The following is a 22,630-nucleotide window of genomic DNA, read 5'->3' as shown; positions in this document are numbered from 1 at the left end:
CCCCACTAGGAGCCGGGAATATCTGCTCACACTCTTGCCTCTTCATCATCACAAAAAATGAGGATGTCAGATGGACTGGCTGAGGTACTTGCAGGACTCTTTCCTGCCCTTGCCTGTTCTACTTTTTGTCTAGGAAGGTGGTAGGTCTCCTGGTCAGTTTAATGATATTTTAGACTCGTCTGTGATTCAGACAGAGCCCTCAGCTTTGCCACTGATGATCTTAAGATACCTTTGGCTTTGTTATGGTTGGGGTGTTGCATTTGAACTCTGAGGTCTCTGCTATTTTAGGAACTAGCATAATAGCTAGGGCTGAAAGATAAGAAATAATTAAAATGGGTCAGGCAGCTAATTGTTTCAAGCAATTGCTTTAGATGTTTAAAGTGATTATAAAATTATGGAGAAGCTCAAACATTTGGTGTTCGACTACTCAGTTGATACACCTTGTTTTTTGACCCAGTTGTGACGTGCTTTAAAATGCTGGTTTGTATTTGTTGCCCCAAGGCAGTACATCCTGGTTCATGGAAGACACTCTGAGCGCTGGGTAAAATAATGCAAGGAGTGACTTTTAAGAAGATAGAATTCCTGATGGAAATGTTGAGGAGCTTTTTAAAATGAAGTAATTTATGCATCCAAGTAATGACAGCATCTCCTAGGAGAATCCAGTAGTGACTCCTGGGGATCTGTCCGTGATGGAAAGGAGTATGCACCATCAGCTTCTTCCTGTGACTGTCGTGTCATTCAGCTTGTTAATGTCATTCAGCTTGTCATTCGTCAGCAGGTGCTGATGGCTGTCGATTCTCTTGTGCCATACTTATTCCTCCCTGGTGACTGTCAGACCGTAAGGTGCCAGGCATCCGTGTTTCGTAACCGAGTAGCAGGTTGTCATCCCAGAGCTTGGCTATCTGGCGACTGCATCAGCTGTTGCCTTGCAGCAGGCTGCTCCTGACTTGCTCATGGGCGGAACAGCAATCGCAGTGTTTGCAAGGGTGCACGCACAAAGGAGAGGCAGAGGTGAGTAATGGACCTCGCTGCAATCGGCCAAAACATTTCCACATGGTGGTGTGAGAAGGCAGCCAAACCAGATTAAAGGGATCACCCCATTTCTTCTTGGGAGACAAGAGGCAGGCGGTTTTGCAATGTTTCTTTTTGTTTCCACTGTGGGAACAGGCAACAGAGTGTTAATTGCCTGAGTTCAAGAAAAGGAGCTCTTGTGACTAATGAACTACTCCTTGAGCCACAGCAGCCTCACGGCTTTTAAAAGGCAAACTCTTAATTGTGTGGTGGCTGTAGGGCAGGAGGGATTGCTGCTTAGTATTAAGCACGTAAAATTATCAGGCACACGAGGTTCATGTACTAGACACCAAGTAATGTAGAGTGTATTGTTGCTGCTTTTGGAAAATGAGGTAACTTTGTGCTTGATCTGTTGAAGGATAATATTTATTTTTAGGGCCAGCAAAGACCAATAATGACTATAAAATTTTATTCTTGGTGTAAAGATGTTGACTTATTTTCCTCATAGAAGGGCTATAACCTATTATAATTGACAAGGCATGGAAGCAGTCACCTTAGGAGGCTTTGAAGGGGACAGTGCTTTTGTGTTACCTGCAGTCATCATGTAAATACTGTGATTAATATTAATATTGTATGTGATTGAATTCTGTGCTCATACTTACTTTCATTTTATTCCTTTGAAAGTGTAATTCTCTATGCTATTATGAAGTTCTTTGCAACAATAAACCAAATGGGCAGAAGCTTGGTGGATGAGATGTATATATGGGCTGATAGAAGCCCACCTCCAGATAAAATGGACTGCGGGTTGATTTTTGCCTCCAGGTAGGATGGGTTTTTTGTTTTTTAAATTGAGTTTTGCTTTGCCGGGAAGTTTTGCTGTGCAGTTATCTCTAAAGGCTTCCCTTGCTGAAGGTTTTGGCCTGGAGGTGGGTGGGGGTTTGGCCTGTCCCCTCTATCCAGAAGCTCTCCAGGCCTGAGCAGTTTACCATCTAGTAACAGGGACTGAGGAGCTGCTGTTAGCTCTGGCTTGCAAGTAAATACATGCTTTTGGTTTCTGTGGCTCTCATTCCGACATCTTTTCAGCAGGATTTGTGTGTGTGTGTGGGAGATGGGTAACAGCAGCTGAAGTTTAGTGTCTGCAGACCAAGAAGTTGATGACAGTTTTATATCTCTTCAAATTGAAAACATTGGGCTAAAATAAATGTCTTTCATATTTCACATGAGTGGGATGGGATATCTAGAGAGAGTAACTTTGGGATAAGAAGACTTCTGTGTTGCCCTGTTTGCTATATGCTTGTAATGTTCTCCTGTGGATTGCTTGCTTTTGAGATACTGCTACTTCTGTCAATTTGAAATAAACATTAAGAGGAAAATAATGCAAAGAAATTTTTTGTGCTTACTGCAGTTGAACCAGTGTGGCTGTCTAAAGGTCTGTATAATGGCTGCTTTGGGGTAAATGTCTACAGTGAAAACTTTCAGTAGTTATTTCTGATCAATTTTACTCTTTTGGCTGTACTTCCCTTTATTCCTTGTATTTTCCTGTTAATGTGATCGTTCCTAGATGATATTCTGTCGAATTGGTCTTACTTGGATAGCTTGTCACTTACTTGACATAACTTATCTCTCTCCTGGCTGTTTTACAACAGTTTGCAGAGGTATTTGGACTCTTTTTTTTCCCCATCGTAAAGAAGATGCTTATAGATGTGACAAAAGGCATCAAGCATTAAAAAAAAAAAAAAAAAAAGAATTGTTTTAGCCCTTGTATGGAGAGCCCTCATTCTTTTCCAGCTAATGGTAAGCAGAAGACAGGAGTGCTTGGTGGCTTCTGTGATGACAGCTTGCAAATAAGTTGTTCACAGTTTTTTGCTTATGGGTCTCTATTACTGGTGCAGAGGGCACTGCTGGAGTTGGTGGGTTTCCTGGAAGTTTTAGTAGAGGGGAATGTGGGGAAGGTGTCACTCTCAGTAGCAGTCTCGATTTGGGGATGTGAAGCCAAGTCTACAGAGATTAATCTGTGAGATGCTTTCTTTGCTGTTCAGTAACTTCTAAATATCACTAATGCCTTTAATTTAGAAAATAAACCCTCCTCTTTCTGCCTCTGGCCCCCCCTTCTCTTCCCTTTCCCTGCCATTCCCCACTATTCCACCTTGTGTAAGGACCTAATGATTAACTCGGGTGTAAATAAGGTCACTACAGTGCCTGTAAGAGAAGAATAAAGAGCAATCAAACAAGCGTCCATAAATCACCCTCTTAAAAGTCAATTTCCATAAAGTTAACAAATAGGGGCACTCTCTGGGGTTAAATAGATTCAACCTGGTTGCAGGTTCTGTCTTCCCTTGCAAAGTACCATGCCGAAGTATTACTTCTGAACTTATATTTGCAAGTACTTTGGGCTCAGTGAGCAATTTCTTATGATTTGGAAATTTGAAAAGTCAGTCACTGACTGGAAAGTGCTACACAGCACTGGCCGTGTTGCAGATTGATTTGCAGAAGTCAGATCTGAGGACTTGAAGAGGTTATTTGATCTCCTAAGGTACCTTGGAAATAAGGTCCTGGAGTACGTGAGATACAGTATGCATCCAGGAGAGAGGCTGCTAAGACAACTTGAAGTTGGTCAAAACAAACAAATAAATACATTTAAATAAGAATTTTGATATTTCTAGATTGGATGTAATATCTTTTTATTAATGGGCAAACATTTGCCTCTAAGTTTTTGCACCTTCCAGTTTCAAACAGCCCTTATAACCCATCAGATCACATTTTTTTAAAAAAACATAAATGTTAGGAATAAGTGTCCTGGCTTCTTCCAAATCAGTATTTCAGGGACCAGAAAAGCATTGAATATTTTACAATGCTCATGAAAAATAACCTAATTTTTCTTTCTACCCCATTCTTAAGTATAACATTGATCACAGAGCTATAGAAGACACTCAGTTTCACGTGAAACCTTGTATTTACTGCTTCTCATTACTTATATTCTTGGCACTGATATGCCAAGAAATCCGAGCACTAGTGTAAGGGGAGCAATAAGTAGAAGAAAAATAAGAAAATGTCTGTGTGACCCTAGAAATAGCAATTACGGAGGGGGAGTATATTGCAGTAAAAAACTGGTGTAAAAATTATCTCAACCATTGTTTTTAGGACAGTATTTTGCATCTGTATGTTCCTTGCCTGTTTTCCACCTCTTGTCCCCTCTGTCAGCAGAGGGACAGTAGGTTATTTTTGGTGTTTCAAATAATATTGCAAGTTCAACATCAGGGCCTTATTATGACAGATGGCATGCAATCTTCCACATACGTGCATGCACACAAGTAGGGTGCTCCCAAATGACTGAATTGTGTCAGGCATTGCAAATGCAAACCATTTATGGGATTTTCATCCCTTCTTGCATCTGTTTTGCAAATACAGAACTCAAAGCTTTAAGGGGAGATTGTCCATTTAATAATATCTTGGAAGAGAGGCTGTTAAGTGATTATGTATCACTTTCACAAATGTTATCCAATTCATTCAGCTTTATTTAAAATCCAGTTTAGAAAAGCCTTCCCCTTGGTTACTATACAGCAGTAAAGTGGCTGATGTGAAATTTGGCATAGCTGAAATAGAGAATAGTTGCTTTTAGGATGCAGGAGAAATATGGTGCTTACAAGGTGGATCAGCCACCAGGATAGCACATTTTCTGCATGAATGTCTTGAGTGTTTTAGGAGGTATCTGCTAGTTTGTGCCTCTTGTAAGGCTTTCTGTTATCTACCAGTTCATGTTCTTTCAGCTATTGAATTTGTGCTGACTGACACAAGATGGGAATTGCGTTTTTTTTTTTAACTTGATTAATTAGTTTCGTGTGAAAGCCATCTCTAATTAAAAAAAGTTAACTTACAGAGAAAATTATATTTTGCTAAAAAAAGTTCTAAGTGTAGCCTTGTTCTTAAAATAAGAAAAACCAAACAAAGAACTCGCACAAAATCATACAGAACACAAAAAACCCCGCCCAACTGTATAGTGGCACAGAAAACTCTCAGTATGAGGAAAACTTGATTATTCATAAGAATTCAACGATGCCATGTAGACAAAGAGAATAGCTAAATGCATGGAAATAATGAACTGAAGGAGCACTGCTTTGAAGTGTCAGGTGAAAGATATCAGGTGGAAATACAGGTGACTGTTCTACTGAGGTTACCTCTCTGTGAAGCAGGAACACTTCCTCTTTCAGACACCTTTGAATTTTTGACACCTTGAAGTTTCATCTTGTGATGCTGCTGTTGTAAACTGCTGTGTTACTGTGAATGTATTAACATATTACAATTGACATTCCAAGATTCTATAAGGGCAAAAGCTCATTAAGCTGTCCAGGAATGTTCCTATGTCTGCTCTTGTGAAAATTGTTTGAGTTTGGTTATGAATTACCTTATAGTAATAATGAAGTTTGGCAAACTGGAAAAGTACAATGGTAGGAAGCTGCTTTTTTGTATGCTTAACTTCAGTGTCTGCTGCTTGGGAAACTGGATTAAGGATATATAAGAGCTGGAGTGTAACCTGCTAAAGAACATACCCTTTTGTAAGGAGTTAAATGTGTTTTTTTAAATGTTTTTTTTTTGCTAGCAGTGCAGCCCTACATCCTATACCATACTGTGTTTCGCATTGTTCTCTCTTTTATTGCTTTCATTGTCTTTTGTCCAATGCCCTATCAATTATTAAAGAACTTTATATTCCTTTAAATCCATTGTGCCAACTGGTGCCTTGTACAGCACCAGTAATTCCCCAAAGCGATGCCTAAACCTGTGCCTTGCATGGTGTCACTTGCTGCCAGGTGGTACACTAGCGTGCCAGGGATGGGGAATGTTGGTCCAGCCTACTATTTGCAGTGTTTATCTGGTGCCTTGGCATGCCTCCCAGAATATGCTCAGATACAGCCAGAGCACATGACCTGCTCATCACCTGTAGTTTTCCTCCCTTTTGCTATGGGAAGGTTTTTTGGCAGGGGGCAGGTAGTACAGTACAGGTGCAGGGGGGTTGGATCAGGAGACCCCATCATGGTGGCTTCCAACTTTACCTGTTCTGTCATTCGGAGGTGAGAAAGAAGGGCACCAGGGGTGTTGGAGAGAGGAATGAGGCTGGACAATGAGAAGAATAAAACTAAAGAGGTGGTCTTCAGCCATACATCATGAATTACAGACTGAGTCCAAATTCCGTAATTTCCACAGCTTCTAGAGTTTTTGCCTCTGGAGACTGAAACAATTTCCTATTCCTGTTATGGATTAAGCCGCAATATGTATTGCACTTGAACAATAAAACAAAATTAAATTGTTTCCCTTAAACAAAAAAAGAGTCTGGTTCTTGAAATCTTGTGAATGACTCCATAGCTAACATTAGAACTATTTTATGTTCAGTACTATTATACTTCTGTAAGCAAAATGGTAGTGTTTTAAAGACTTGTTTTGAGTAAAAATTCTTCTGTAAAGTGATATTAAAAAGAAACCACACAACAAATTCAGCATAGTTGTGTGAGCTGGAAAATTCTGGGAAATGTATTTCCTCTGTGGTTGCATTGATTTAGTGAAAACATCTGTATCTGTTAGTAGAAGCAGTGAGATTTCTTTTGGGCTTCTCTTTGGAGCTGTTAATGGGTTTGAGGAAATTAATGTGTCTGAGTGGGGTCTGCAGGCAGTCTAGTGAGGAGTGTGTGTGGGGTCTCACAAAGCACAAGTCGGGTCTCAGAGGAGCTTTCCTGGTCCTAGTTCTGCCATTTTCTGCTGTCTGTCCCTGCATCTTTCTGCCCTTGTGTTTTGCAGTAACTCCACAGCAGAGATGGCAGTCTGGGTTGTGTCCTCCTATGTGTTTTTCCAATTTGCAGCCCATTATACTAGCTGAAGCTGCTGCTGCTGCTGAGCTTTTAAAGTCCTATTGCGTAGTTGAGGCACAGGCATCCTCATAGCTTGCCTTCTGCTTGTGAGATGTTGGTGTTACACGGCTGAGAAAGGTCTCTCTGGTGGTATGGAGAAGCTTTATCTCAATTTTTTTGGTAAAAGTGAGTTGGCAGTAATCAACTGTACATCTCTTTGTGCTATCTGCGTTCCAGTGGATCATTTGAGGTCGTGTTGTCCTCCTGCATGAGGCCTCCACACTAAGAGAGTGAGTCAGGGTGCTGGACCAGCCTGAAGCTGACATGGCAATTGTTCCTGTTGTCACCTAGCTGCAGAAGGGGACAAGTGCTGTGGTGTGCCCATGGCTGCTTTGTTTCTGCAGCAGTCATCCTGTGTGCCCTGTACAGGAGGGAACACATGGTGTGATTCCCTATAAAGTCAGGCACTGTGTGGAGAGAGGTACAAAGACCTTGTTTGTAGATTTTTCTCAGTTGCAGCTTTCAATGGCCACATACCACTGTGCTTTCATTCTTGCCAAAGTTCTACTGTGCCTAGGCAAAGCTTTATTTGCATCAATGAAGCAAAGTAATTTTTTGGTGAACAGATCTACTGGGACTATAGAAGCTGCAAACTCCTGTTTGAGTACAATTTAAAATGCTTTGACCAGCATGTCTTAAAGTGTACTTAGTGTGGAAAAAAAGCCTTAGTGGGCTGAGAAAAATGAATACCAGAATCATCTGGTTTTCTCCACTTTTTGCTTTTGATTTTACCACTTGCTTTTTTTTCTGCTGGAGAAAGACTTAAGTGTTTTTTTGCGTTGTTAGGAAACAACTTGTGGGTATGCAAGAGGAGTGTGGTTTTCAAACCCAGGGTGGAACAGATTCCAACATTGAAACTTCGGAGAAAGTTTCATTGTCAGAGTTTTGGCACAGTACATGAGGATGATATGCTGTGTCACTAGCAGTCCATAGGACATATTAATATATTCTGATGTATGTGGAGCAGTTCTACACTCAGTGCATGAGTGAAATGGATGAAGCTGCTGTATGCTGGTGTAGTAAAGTAACTGACTTCTGGTGATGCCCTATTTAAGCAACATCTTTTGTTTAGTCACCATATCAGTTGCAAACCACTTAAGAAGAGAGTTCTTTAGAGTGTAGGAAGAAGCTTGCAGTATTTCAAGTCCTGATGCATCTCTCTCAGTACAGGTATTTGGTTGTCTTTCTTGCCTCACATAATGTATGCAACTGTAAAGTCACACTGAGTGATTATCCTTCTACTGTGCTGAAAGCTCTATATTTGCTGACACTGTCAGTCATGTCTTCACCAGCAAAATAATTTTATTAGGTTGTGACAAACACGAGATTTGTTTCACTGGGCATGATGGCTATCAAAAGTTTGCATTAATTAGTTCAAGGACAATCTGTTTTCATTTGAAACTCCCTTATTTTTTGTTAAAATGTGCATTTTTTTCTGCCATTGCTGTAGTCTACTACAATATGCTGTGCCAGTCTCTGTGGGTTTAAAGTAATTTTTTTTTTGGAGGGGTATAAATTGGTTGCTAGATGTAATGGTAAAGAATTAGGGTGAGAAAGAATAGCAAGATCTGGGTCATGCTGGCTGAAGTGCTTGTGTGTCAGTTGGGAGCCATTCTAGACCCATGTAAATACCACTGTTCTAAATGCAACCCACAGACAAATAGACACACCTCTGCCTGTATTAGTATACTGGGGGAAAAAAAAGATGTTTTCTTGTTTCAGTTTGGAGTTTATAGTAGTTCTTAAATGATACTGGAGCGACAAATAAAAGGGCATACTGCTGTTGTATTTGGTTCATATTGCCTTGCTTGTGCTGCACCCAGCAGATTGTAAGTGGCACCTTGCCACAAGTAGGATATTGTTTTTACTGTGTAGTCAGGGAGGATATTGTCAGAAGTGTCCCTGAAGACATCCTGTGGCATTAGCTAGGAAGCTATTTGGGCTTGTCTGCCTAAAGCAGGTGTGTTCTCTGTTTTAATGATGTGTTTGCATGCATTTACTGAGTGTTGGCTTTTATTGCATGTTCTGTTGAAACTAAGAGTGCCAGGTCTGTCTGCACAGAACATATGGATATGCTCTGCTTCTGTCTCATTCATGTAGTGTGCCAGATAAAATCTGTTAAAGCATGGAAAGTTTGATTTTGCAAAACATAGCTGGTCAGTGAGTGATGCAGTTGATTCTTAAAATAGAAAACGAAAACGTGAGTGCTTTTGTGTGAAGCTATTGCATCACATGGACCTTAATCCGTGATAAATACAGAGCATACACCAAGGTCAGCAGGAAAAAATAGTTTGCATTGGCTCTCTTTTCATCCTCATCTTTCTCTGGTCAGGAGTCCTTTTTTCTGGGATTAGTAGAGTTACAGTTGAAATGCTGGCAGCAAGATATCATGCTGCTGGGTGTTTGAGTATAAACCTCTGTTTATGGTTTCTGTTCTTTCTTGGAAACCCATTTTTTCTCAGGATGAGTATTTGGGGTAGCATTGTGGAGTCTGTCTGCCTGGAGCTGAGTGGTAGCTCCTCAACAAGGGGGTGTCTCATCTCTTCCCTCTCTCTCCCAGGTGAGTGAAAATTTCACCTCGGAAGTCAAATTATATTTAATTGAATAATAAATGATTATTCTGGTTATGTTTTCCCTCTTCTTTTTTTTTACATACATGACATGCTATCACAACTCAGTTTTCTGTTACATTACATTTCAATTTTGCCTTTAATTTGAAGTCTTAAAGCTGTGTCATAATAAGAACCTCCATATGGAAAAGGTTAGAAATAAGTTTCTCTTTCTCTACCCCAATTTTTTTTTTCATGAATTATCTGAAAAGGAGCTATTAAAAAGAAAGAAAACTCAAGTTTGCTTTGAGTTTTGGTTGAAATTTTGGAATTTAACACTATTAACTTCTCAACTATTACAAAACTGCCTTTATCACTGTTTATTGTACAGTACCATTTTTCCATGTCAAATCTCTTTCTGGAGTTCTGAGGCAAGTTCACTCATTGTCAGCCAAAGGTACAATTTATAAATTAATTCGCTCTAGCAATCTTCTATTTGATGTTAATGTCTCAAGCTGGATTACTAAACCCGTGAGAGCAGCTGTGTAATTCATGTGATTCACTGTGATCTATTTCCTGGTATTACTATAGTCAATTTTTGGCTGTATTTTTTTAAACAGGTGTGTAAAAGCTTTGGTTCTATCTTTGCCTTAAATTGATATTACAATTCAATATTAGTGTATAGTTTTTTCTTCTTCCCCTCTGCCCACCCAACTCCAATTACTCTATACGGAGTTTTGCCTTTCTGGGAAGATCTTATGTCACTCTTACAGAAAATAATAAAAACAAGAGTAGCTTTTAGAAGTGAAGACAGTTTTCTTAAGTTTTAGAATAGGAGCTCACCCTTGCTGTGAGAATGGTGAGGCACTGGAACAAGATGCCCAGAGATGTTGTGGGTGCTCCATCCCTGGAAATGTTCAGTGCCAGGTTGTATGGGACTTTGAGCTATCTGGTCTAGTGGAAGGTGTCCCTGCCCAAGAATAGAGGGAGGGGTGTGGAAATAGATGATCTTTAAGGTCTCTTGCAACCCAAACAATTCTATGGTTCTAAAATTAATGAAAAGGGAAGCTGCCATCTACATTTTGGAGCTGTGATAGCCCTGTGTTCTGTACTGCCTAGCTGTGTCCTGTCCAGAATGTTTGCCAAAAAGGGGTAAATTAAGCAATCTAAGAGGAAAGATGACATGCTGTAGGCTCCTTAAGCCTTGCTTAATAAGCTTCCTCTTGTAGGCTTCCTTAAGCCTTAAACCATCTCTGTTTGAGTCTGTCCGGGTCAGACTTGACTTCTGTGGTGCTTTCTTTCATGGACCTCTTCACCTTTCCCGGAATCTGTGTATGGAAGTTGAGCATTCATTGCATTACTGCTGTGTGAAGAATCACTCCTTTATGACTTGCTTGGATCTGTTACGTGCTTGCTTCACTCTCTGATTCCTGTGTTGGAAGAGATGATGAGCAATCTGTGTTCTTTCTGGCCACTTCTGGCTTTACAGGCCTTCATCATACACTTCTCCCCAAAGTATTTATTTCTGTAAAACTTATTGTGTCTGCTTAGTTTCCTGAAAAAAAATTTTTGATGAAAATTTGAGTTAATTTTTCTGGCTTTTGTAGAGAGAAGTCTTGCCTTATAAAACTTCTGGAGTATTGGAAGGGTCAGCAAGCTATTTTGCTTCTTCCTGAACATACTTTATGACTGTGAAGTGCTAAAGCTTAGAGCTGTCCTCAGATTTACTGTCTGGACCAAGGTAATAGACACAGCCAGAATGGTTGCAGTCAGTGGCTTTGTAGGGAGCACTGATAAAAAGTGTAGCATAACACTGTGAGTCTGAGATTGTATCTATAATGAGCAACTAAAGGTTAAACATAGTCTGTGTTTCCCTTCTAGTCAGGATAGTTTACAACCCAAATTTACCCATGAGTTCTTTTATTACAAGGCATAGCTTTCAGTTTTGTGTTTAAAAAAAAAATAAAGCTAAGGGATTTATGGTTGGAATGAATGGATTTATTTTGAGGTAATGTGAATGCATGAGTATGGAGCCTGTTTTTCCAGGCTAAATATATTAGTTGAAAATACTGAAAATAGAAACATGTTGCAAAAGCCTTTCTGTGCAACTGTCAGTCCGGGGGGATTACAGAGTGGGCAGTAAAGCACTCTAGGCTGAAGGCTTCACCATTTCCCTCTGTCCTGCTGTGACCTTAATGAGAGAGCTGCCCTCTGCATCCCAGCTGGCAGGCAGAGCCCAGCAATTTGTCTGGTACTGTCCCTGTGTGATGGGGGAGACTGACAAGAAACTTCTGCACCATTCTGGCTGCTCTTGGCAATGCCTGTGCTCAGCACAGCTGTACCCTGTGCCTGGTGAGGCAGCACGTTGTGCCTGCTTCATCGGGATGCAGGTGTTCAGACAAAACCATAGAAGAGTTGCTTACAATTGACTACATGAGGAGAGTTTAACAAACCATCTGGTTAGGCAGGAGACATTTTTCCATGGTGCTGATAAGAAGCTCTTGCTCTTTGATTCTGTGTTGTTTTGTTTTTTAAGTGATTGATAACTTCAGATGGTGGCGGTGTTATGACTAATAGTAAAATTACATGAGAGTAAGAAGTGGAATGAGGAAGTTTTTTTCACATTTGTACTAGACAATAATACAAAGATCTCTTGAAAGCATTTTCTTGGAAAACTAAGACCTTTGAGCTCTTTTCTGGCCTGTAAACGTGACTAGTGCTAGTTGATAACTAAACTTTTGTTTTGGAAACTTTTGGAAAGATTAACATGAAAACATTGATGATGGCTAACAATCAGGCATGTGGATCCTAGGAAGTCAGTTCTTACCTAGGTTCAAATTATTAGTGAAATAAGTTTCTACTGCCTGCTCTAGATTTAATTTTTTAATCCTCCTTTTAAAGAACCATGAATTCCTCTGTTAAAGTCTTTGCTGGTTCTGTTTGTGATACTGCAAGAGGAGAATGGCATCTGTGATGTTACTGTGTAAAAACTTCCCACTGTGTTATATATTAAAGAAAACCATGTATTTATTTTCTTCTCCTTGAACTTTTCTTACTTCTTTTCACCCTGTATCTGTCCTACTGAGCTGCTTCAGCTTTCAGCTGCCTTGCCGACCCTTTTTCCTTATTTTCATTTGCCTTTTCAGTTGATGGTTCATCTGCTTATTTTCTCGTTCTAGTATTAATTTGCTGCCTTGATTCCCTCCTGCTTTATCTTTGATTAATTTCTTCCAGTCCTGGAAATAGAGGAAATGATGTGAGAAAGCTATCACAGTAACTTATAAAATGGTGTGGAATGTAAATGACAGTGTAATGGCACACACCGTGGGGTATGCCAAAGATTCTCATGCAACTGATTATCTTTCAAGGCTTGGGAGGGATGAAGTTGATGTGTGTAGGGAGTCTTTAGATACTAAAAGTGTCAACTATATAGGCCCTGAAAAGGAGACCAGAATAAGCAGTGATCCCCATATTCCTGCTAGGTGAAGGAAGAGGTTTGTACTTATGTGTTCTTCCTCTGTTGCTTGTGCTCCTCCTGCTTCCTGGTGTCAGCTTTTGGCATTTTGTGAGCTGTCCTGTCAGTCTTTTCAAGTCTTTTCAAGTTCTTGAATGTATGGAAAGTAATCCCTGTCACATCCCACCTTCCTCCCCTTCCTCAGTCCCTTGCCCTGCCTATCTCCTCTTCTTGCTCTCTGCCCCCTCTGCCCTGCTGTGGCCGAGTGTATAGACTCTGTTGACTGTGGTATCAGAAGAAAAGAGAATGAGGGAAGAAAAAAAAAAAAGAGGTAGTAAATCACCTGTGCCTGTAATGGATTAGCTAATTGTTACTGTATGGTAGGTAAATTGTTTAGTAGTGTCCAATGCAGCAGTTGAGCAAAAAGCGTGAAACTGCTTAATGACTGCTCACAAAACACTCCTCTCTAGGTTTTGGGGAGTCAGGTATGCTGCTGCTCAGAAGGCTGAGTCTCCCTGCTATAGAAATGTTAATTCTCTCTGAATGGAAAACCAATTGTTATGGCTTGGACCCAAGCCTCACCCTCAACTCCCTCCAAGTTGTTTCTTTCTTCCCCTCAATTCTTATACAAAATAACTTTCTTAATTGTGGAAACAGACTGAGATTGGTATCAGTGCAAATCCTTAAGTGTAAGCTCTGTCCTAATGTTTTTGCATGAATGCAAGGTATTGAATGTCTTGAGGGGTGCTTTGCCTGGTGGTTATTTTAGACAGAAAAGTCTAGACAGTTCTTAGGATCTATTGCACGCCTCTACACCTGCCAAAATTTGGGAGGGAGTTTTGTTCAAATTACACTGCTGTTCATCAGAAAGGTTTTCACAACATGCGTAGTACTAACTAAATTAGTCTGTTTCGCTCACTCTCCCTCCCCCAAAAAATCTCTGCTACTAGTGCTCTAAAGCTTGAATAATCTGCAATTACTATTTTTATTTGTACCTTTCCTCATTCTCTTAACAATTCATAAATAGAAAGAATATTCTTTTGTGCATGGTTTTGTTGTATGTGTAATAATGTAGAGATTTCACACATGTGATTGAGACAAATGCTTTTTAAACACACTTTGAGCCGAAAATGAATAGATTTGCTTTGAGAAAGGCTCTTCAGTGGATAAAGGAGATAACTTTTTTCAATGTCAGTCTTAATTGTATTTTTCCAGAAATACGGAAAACTGCTTTCTTGCTTGAACCTGCTAATATTACACTGTTGAAAATGACCTGGCATGTAAGAAAGTATCTAACAGTAATGTAGAAATCATCTAAGTAATATCAACTTGCTTTTTATTGTTTTTAGTTCATCTAAGTTCTTCAGCAATGTCCAGCATTGCAATTGGCAATACCAAGTCTCCATGAGGCTCTGAAGTTCATGGAGAAAATACGTGGAAAGACTATAAATGTGTGGAAGAAGGGAAAAATGAACAGCTCATTTAGACTACTAGTGACATTTGGATGCTGATTTTAAAACTTTGCTTAAATATTATTAAAATTTATTGGATTGGGTTATGAGTCCTTCTTCCTCCATTCTCCCTTCCCTCTTGGACGTGTGGTTTGCACATGACGTGTTTGATTCGCATGTGATTAGAGATTTCATTCCTGTCATGGAAAATTAAACTATAGGCTATAAAATGTGGTTGGAATCTCAATTAAAATGTTTAATATTTTCCCCTAGGTTTCTTAGTAAAAATGATAACAGTGTTCCTAATGCTGGTAAGGTAATCTTAAACTGTCTACCAATACATAAGTTCGTGGGTCTGTCTTCACTTCTTGCTTTGCACAGTTTTGTTAATTTAATCTTAAATATGAGTCTAACTGAGCAGTTGTGCCACTATGTTGGCTATTTTGAGTCAACATTTATACAATTTTGTATTATCATCTTATTTTAAAAAATACAGTCCTACAGTGTAGTTATAAAAGTACTGTTTTTAAGGGCTCTTGATTAAAAATTTTTTTTAAAGTAGCCCTTCAGATTTTTAGTAGACCTTCAAGAATGGGCAAGTATGAATTAAGTAAAGCACAGGCAAATGAAGAGCCACACTTGTATTTCTTGGGGATGATATGTTTTAGCATAGAATGAAGTTCTAGAAAAGATAGTAGGCAAAAACCAAATTGCATAAAAGACCTTAAAAAATAAAACCTTGACTTCATGCTGAATGAAGTGTTTTATTTTAGGTGTTTGTGTAGTTTGTAATGGAAACTATAGGCTTACAAGAGCAAATGATGGGAAACAGTGGTCTGTGAGGCAGCAATAAAAATTGGGAATGCCAAATATGTGCACTGTATGTCAGCCGTGGTTGTGAATTTGTTTGAAAAAATAAATTGTTAAACAATGAAGGACAGTTATTTTTTTTAAATTCTTTTTCCTGGGAAAAGAGTTTGTATAGCCTAAGGGGGAATTTGGTGCCTGTGGGAAAGAGAACAGTGGGCTCAATTTTCAAAATTTGTGCAGCTTTGCCAAGACATATGAGAAGAAGCAAGAGTGCACCCTGAACAACCGTAGCCCTGGGAGCCTCTGCTAGTCTTGTATGCTGTTTTTTCCATTCATAATTACACTTAAAAATCAAGCTGCGTGCAGTGGTAGCTCTGCACGGGGAGGAGTCGAGCTTGTTCAGCCAGATGTTGATTTACTCTGATAATTAAGCCTGCCCGAGTCGTGTAAAGGGCTGTCTGTCCTCACTAACTTGGAAAGGCGAGTGGTGTGTGTTTGGTCAGCCTTTGGGAGCCCGTGCTCTGCGCATGTGCTGTGCGCAGGCACTTGGGGCAAACAGCGGCAGCGTGTGAATATGTTTCATGTGCCTCCTCAAACCCCCTTCATGATTTGAGTCAAGTGTTTTCTTGGTGGTAGAGTGTGCATGGAGTGTTGTTTTCCACGAGTGGAGCCGAGTGCTGGCTTTTTGGCTCTCATTTCATTGTAGTTCAGGATGCTGTTCGCATTTCTCATCTGCTGCGTTTGATATCCTGTCCATCTCCATGGTTTCCTTTTGAACCGGAGCTGTGCATAAACATCCTTTATTCAAGTACAGGTTCAATCTTTTTTTACAAAGGAATGGTGAAACAATGTAGCTGTAGTGGATGATGCAAAGAAGACGTCAAATGTGTTATCTGTATTTTTGCTCATGTCAACTGTTTGCAATGAGTGTGGTGTATTCCTACAAAACAGACCTAATTGGGTCTGTTCCTTTTGCTCTAGCCGAAATACTGAAGGGGAACAGAGTTACAGGAGCACAGAAGCATTTTAAAAATAACACATCCATCCAAATTTCCCCCCAGATTGTTGCTGCTTACAGGCTCTTAGACAACAGAGGAAATAAGGAGAATACACAAGGAAACAGGATTAACACATGAAGCTTAGAGTAAAATAAGATGAAAACCAGAAACATTTTCTGTAATCACTTGGGAAAACCTACTGTACAGAACAGGGTCATATAATCACTGTTCAAAATGAGGATTTGGGGGATATTGCTGGGACAAAATGGTCTAAACTGTTTAACAAATACTTATACTTAGAAAAATGAATTAGGTTTCTTACTGGTGTGTGTTGATCTTCAGAAAGGGGAAGCAATGGCTGCTTCAGGAAGCTGCAGGCTCTTATAAATCAAGGTAGTAATGAGACTTGAGCCAAACATTCTTTTGATTGCTTTGCCTTTGTGTTTTATTTTTTTGGTCATTTTCCTTTCATCATTTGATGCATTTGTTTCCTTGCTTGTTTAATAGGCTTTGGGTAAGATCTTTGTTCTTGCCTTGCCCTGTTTTTTTTGGTTGGTGTTTTTTTTCTTGGGGTTTTTGTTTGCTTGTTTGTTTTTGACAGTTATTTTTGTTGTTGCTGTGGATGCCTCACAGGGTTTGGGTTACCCTGATGTGTATTTCCCTTAGTCACTTCGTCTATGCAACAAAGACACATTTTTACTGGCTGAGCTTGATCCACAAGGAGCAGACAGGTTGTGCATTGACTTAGGTGACCCGAAGATCCTCATAACATATGTGCTGTATTTCTATGCTCCTGTGACACAACCTCAGTTACACTGCAAATTTCCTTCATGATTTTACATTGTATATTATATGAACTTAAAATTTCTGACTTTTGCAAGGTCTTTTTTTTTTTTTTTTCCTTTTTTGGGGGGGGTTTGTTTATTTGTTTCTGATGTGCCCTTGTCTCTTTTGTGTTTTGGTAGGCCTGGATGATTGCCTGCAGCAATATGTCCATAAATTTGAACGGGAGAAGATAAATGGTGAACAGCTGTTACAGATTTCTCACCAGGACCTTGAAGACTTGGGTATCTCACGGATTGGACACCAGGAACTGGTTCTAGAGGCTGTGGATCTCCTGTGTGCACTGGTTAGTCACAATGTGAACAGATATGCAAAGAATTTCTTAAAGGGCTTTTTTTCGGTGAATAACCAAAGCAAAATTGATAAAACCAGAGTATCTTTGTCTCTTGTTTTCCATTACATGTCATGATAAAAGAAAAAAGTACAAATTTGTTTAATTAGTACAAGTTTTATGTTAATAGTTCTCTGACTTTTTCCTGATAAGAGGCAACTTCAATTCATTTGGTTGCACTTCCAAAGGAAGAAATTGTCTGAGTGACATTGTTAGATCTTGTGGCTCCTGTTAGTGAACAGTTTGTCTTAGAAGACAAAAGACACTCTGTTGAAATGATGGGCGCTAGAAGTTCCTCACATCAGTTGAAATGGGTTTAGGGTAATTCTATAGCAAACCTAGGAAGTGAAGAAAAATTGATTCTTGAGATGAGGGATGTTTAGCCACCTCAGTTACAGCCTAGCTGAACTCTTAATTGGATTCAGAACTTATGCTGTTCTTTTGTCCTACTCCTGATATATAACTGCAGATACTTTGAAAACAAACATACTCTGAAAAGCATAAATATATTTTGGATTGTTTTACTTGTGCAGGCTTTATTTAAAAGCCATAGTTTAGTCACAGCCTTGGAAGGCCTGTTTGATATAGTGCAGTGTAATGAGCACCAGAGGTATATATAATTACATCAGGGAGCAGGGTGGGAAAGCCTGCCTGATGATTCCTTGGCCAGCACTGCCCTGTCTTCCCTACATTAGGCAAGGCTTTGAGCAGTGAGCATATGCTTCTTAAAATGGAGAGTCTTTATTGCCTGTGTGATAATGTGCTTTAACATTTTGGATCCTTTGCTGCAAAGAGGTGCTACAGGGCATGTTCCTACTCCACAGCCAGGAGCAAATTGTACTGAAAGATGCATATTTAATGAAATCTCTTCAAATGATCTAAAATGTTTCTCAAAAAGTTACTCTTAAACTTGAAAGATATTTTATTTCCTTTAGGTATTTGATCTACCAAAAAAATTTAACATTACCTTGAAAACCTAATAGAGGAATTTAGCTGGACTGAAAAGCAATTCATGGTGTGGGAAGGAACTTGCTGGGCAAGTGCAGGGGTCTGGTGAGTTAGTAAATGTAGTGTGGGTTGTATATGGTCCTGACTGAAGTAATCTATGTGGTAGTCCCCAAAGGCACTTTTTATTCTCTTAAAAATATTAGAATGAAGTGAACAAAGCTGGACAACTGCCAGAACGTAAAGCTGTGTTTTATCTCTTACAATTTCCTTCTAATTTCCTTTGTAGACAAAAGTTTTGACCTCAGACCCATTTCTGGAAATTCTCTGTGAAATGCAGCTCAAGTTAATGCATTAAACAGATATTGCATATTACAGCTGAAATGTGCTTGTTCCCTTTTTAAGAGGTGCAGGAAGAATTCCTGTGTTTTCAGTATGCCCTTTGTCACCTTCTTGATGCCTGTTCCCTTGAGTTTTTGAAACTGCATAAAATCACCACTGATTCTGTTTCCAAGGGGATACTAAATGCTAGTGGCAACTAATTTTTTTGAAAGTGGGAATGTTTATTGTTTTGTGGATGTTTTGTATATATGCTGATACTTCCCCAAATTTTGGGGCCTTGTAAGCAAAGGAATTATTTTTAATTTTTTTGTTTTGTTCCCCCTTTTTTGACCCCACTGCCATCCCCACTGTAAGCTGTCAGCTCACACTGTGGGAATGTGGCATTGGCTGGACCAGCCTGATGTCACTCTTTGAAAGGCTGTCATTCCTGGTGGAGGAAGTTTGAGAGGGCGTTTTGGTGGTTTCCCAGTCCTGAAATTCTCAAGAAGAATTTCCCTTCTTACCTAGTTTTGCTTTGGCAGTTTCCCATCTGAGTTTCCTTCAGATCAGTGCTTTGGCTCCCTGACACCACAGGAACACATGTGGTTCTAAAGACAGTGAGCAAGCTCTCTTTGGAACCCCTTTCTCCTGCAGTATCTCTTTTCAAGCTTTCACCATAGAGACCTTTGTTCCAGCCTCAGTAGATCAGTCACTAAACAGAGTGTGAACATAGTCCTTGCTTTGAGAAAGGATACCAAATGCACATGATTTTTTAATTGCATTTTTTTAAGGGTTGAGTACTATTTGGCAGCACTGAGCTAAAAATACGTCTGGAAGTTTCTAGTGTGAAAAAGAAAGTAATGCATCTTTCTCTACTGCTTTGGTGATGAAGCAGTGTTCCCTCATGTCCTTATAGCAGTGGCTGCATATCCAGCATCTTGAAGAGTCAACAGGAGAGTCTAGACTGGGATAAACACATTTCTCTTGCTCTTGAGCTGATCTAATAGAGTTTTCTGAATAGGCGTTGAAGACTTATTTGAGGAATTTAGAGGCTGTGTCAAAGGACCTGAATTCCCCCTGAAGAGGGGAAAAAAATCATCAACTTGAGTATTTCAACGTTTTATTGACTGTAGTGCTTGGTGTGTGTGGGGGAAAGGGATGGAAGAAAGATCATGTTTCTTTGTTGATTGAAGTATTTGGGGGAGGAGGGAACAAACATACATAACTTTGCTTTTCAAACCACAAAAGCAGGGACAGAAAACAAGCTTTTGAGGGCTTAATGAATATAAAACAATGCAAGAAAATATGCAAATATTTTCACTTTTAAGGTGTTCTTTGGATTTGATTTCTGACTATTTGCCTACACTCTGATGGGAGAGTTTGGAAACAAAAACACAGTGGATTTTTCTTGAGGTTAGAATAAAGAGATACTAATTATATGCAATTAAAAAGACACCCCAAACCCTGAAAAAAACCATAAATTAAAAAAGGACATAGTTGTGCCTTTGATAATTTAACTGGTGGTAATGTTCTGCAGAATAACAAAATATAACATCAAAACATGAAAAAAAATGCATATGTGAAGACTTACCCTTTAGATCCTAATCATTGTCAAAGGATATCTATGCATTACCACGTAAGATTTTATATTTTTTAGAGGCTTCAAATTTTGTGTTGTTTATTAGGAAATTTACTAGTCCAGAGGATTCTTTAGAATGCATTTTGGTTAAAAGGAAACAAACAAGAATGGATGACTGTGACAGTACCTTGTGTTATTTCAAATGTTTATATAGCCTGCAGTGAGTTGGGTCAGCATCTGAGCAAGCATTTGAACTGGTTTTATTAATTTTTTTTCCCAGAGCAGGTTTTCAGTTCAATCAGCCAGTATGTCCAACTCATCACATTGCAGCATGTGAACATGGCTGTGAAAGGGAAAAGGGTACTGTCCCTGGGCAGTAGCAGAACTCTCATCAGTCCAGTCCAGCTCTGACACAACTGTTCTGCTCTTTTGAATTCAGTTAAACACCTTTGTGGTTTTGCTGATTTTCTTTCTTTTTTTTTTTTCTTTTTTCTTTTTTTTTTGGCTGCCTGACCTTGAGCCATTATTTGGTCAGATTACTTTTTCTCATTAAATGTGATGGAGCTTAGAAGGAGTGAGCTCACGTGTGGGTGCTGCCTCTCCTCCAGTGCTGCATGTGGCTCCCCAGGTTAATGAGTAATAGCCTGGCAATGTTTGACATCAGGTGCTCTTGACCGCTGGCTTCAGCCTGTTTAGATTAAAACAACTTTGATGTTTAAAACTGGGAGCAAGAGTAAACTGTAACCTTTTTTTTTGTTCATGACCAACATCTAAAACCTTTTGCTTGCTTAAGTAATAAGCTGTTAACTCTTGTAGCCTTAGTCCTGTGGAAATACTTCAAGAAAAGCCTGCTAAGCTTTGCACTTCAGCTGTGTGTCACTGTGAAGGTTGTTTGGTGTGCTGCCACAATATCAGCATTCCTATCTGTCGTGGATCGGGGCTACAGTTCTATGACAAGTTCAATTAATCCAAGTCAGCTGCTGTCTCCACCCCCTCCCGTCCTCTGATTAGTGATCCTTTGTGCTTGCACTCACCTGACCCTGAAGTGAGCTACTTCAGGGACCTAAACCAAGGGATTAGATTTCTTTGTATTGTTTAGATCCCCAAGCCAACCTTCCCAACAGGCTGGACATTGCAAGTGAAGGAGAAAGAATAGTTGGTGATGTGAGAGCTGGTCAAGAGAGTTTCAGCTTGGATAAAAGCATTGCTACATCTGGTGAAGGGGCAAAGTGCTTTCTGTGTATTAAAACAGTGAGGGGACTGGTGGAGCAGAGGTGGCTTGGGTTGGGTTGACTACTATTTCTGGGGTAGTTCATCCACTAGGGCTGATACATAGTTGTCCAGTTTGGTGTCCTGGTACTCAAGAGCTGCATACCCTGTGTTGTGCTGGGTAGGCTTGGTCAGGACCTTTCCTGGAGCACAAACTGCTGGTTTATCAGTGGAGGTGCACTCTGTAGACCCTTTGGAGGAAGCTGTAAGAGGGAGCTTAGAGCAGTGACTTGGAGCTTGGCTGTAATGTGCTCTTGAGAGTCTGTTGGGGACACCAGTTGCAGTTATGAGCTGGAGCCCCTGCATCTCTAGAGGCAGCACCTGTGTTGTTGAAGTCACCCTCAAAACTGAGAACCACTTGACAGGATTATTTAAAAACTTCCTGAACTGGAAGAGTCACACCAGATGCACCCATGGTAAAAATAAGGTGAAAGAGGTGTGATAAGGGGTATGTGAATGCTTTAAGGCCAAGCCCAAACTCTTACCTGGTATATCAACACGTGTCCTCTTAAATACTGGTGCCACCTCTAATCTCAAGTATCTACAGGTGGTTGGCAGAGTTTCTGCATCTGAATGACAGAAAGAAAGATCTGGAGATATTTAATTACATGAAAACTCTCAAGTTCTGATCAGAGTGATTAGGTTGTACCTCTGCACAGAAAAAGTATTTTCTGTTTTCTGCCCCTTTATGAAAGCAGGGGATCAGTGTCCTCTAGTTCCCCTCCTTACGGGGAGGGTTTCTGGTATGTGGCTGCTTTCTTGTGGTCATAGGAACTTGCCCCGCATCCAGACCTGTTTGTGAAAAAGTATTCCCTCAACAATAGACTAATATTCAATCTTCTAAGAGGAGGATTAAACTAACTGCAAGAAATGCATCTAAATAATGCTCTTGGGGTGCTGGGGTTTTGTTTTTGTTAAAATTAAAAGGTTGTAAGTTCACATATCACAGTGTGCAAGTACTTTAAAGTTGTTTAGTAATCCAGGTCTTTCCCTTTCTGTAATCCTGGAAAATTTAAGGATATCCTTTGCTGTTGCAACTGTGGCATTTTTTAAAATTGGACATATCCTTTCAACCCTTACTCCTGGCTGCACTTTAAGGATATTTCCTTGCCAAGAGCCCTGAGGTGGAGGAGGGACGCACTTGTGTAACTTAAGCCCACTGGGATCTTATC

The 22,630-nt window shown here is 39.8% G+C and overlaps 1 protein-coding gene across 2 annotated transcripts in view; it reads left to right on the top strand.

The window, feature by feature from the left end:
• The window catches only part of CNKSR3 (CNKSR family member 3), a 53,281-nt gene that overhangs the window by 9,955 nt on the left and 20,696 nt on the right, over positions 1-22,630 (top strand). For both annotated transcript variants that reach the window (XM_012572602.5, XM_072926957.1), the window contains exon 2: positions 17,136-17,299. In XM_012572602.5, the coding sequence (XP_012428056.2) occupies positions 17,136-17,299 (164 nt within the window). The remainder of the gene's footprint in view (positions 1-17,135; positions 17,300-22,630) is intronic.

Source organism: Taeniopygia guttata, chromosome 3 (genome assembly GCF_048771995.1).
Source record: "Taeniopygia guttata chromosome 3, bTaeGut7.mat, whole genome shotgun sequence".
Classification (NCBI taxonomy): Eukaryota; Metazoa; Chordata; class Aves; order Passeriformes; family Estrildidae; genus Taeniopygia; species Taeniopygia guttata.
This window is presented reverse-complemented; position numbering and strand designations above follow the sequence as displayed.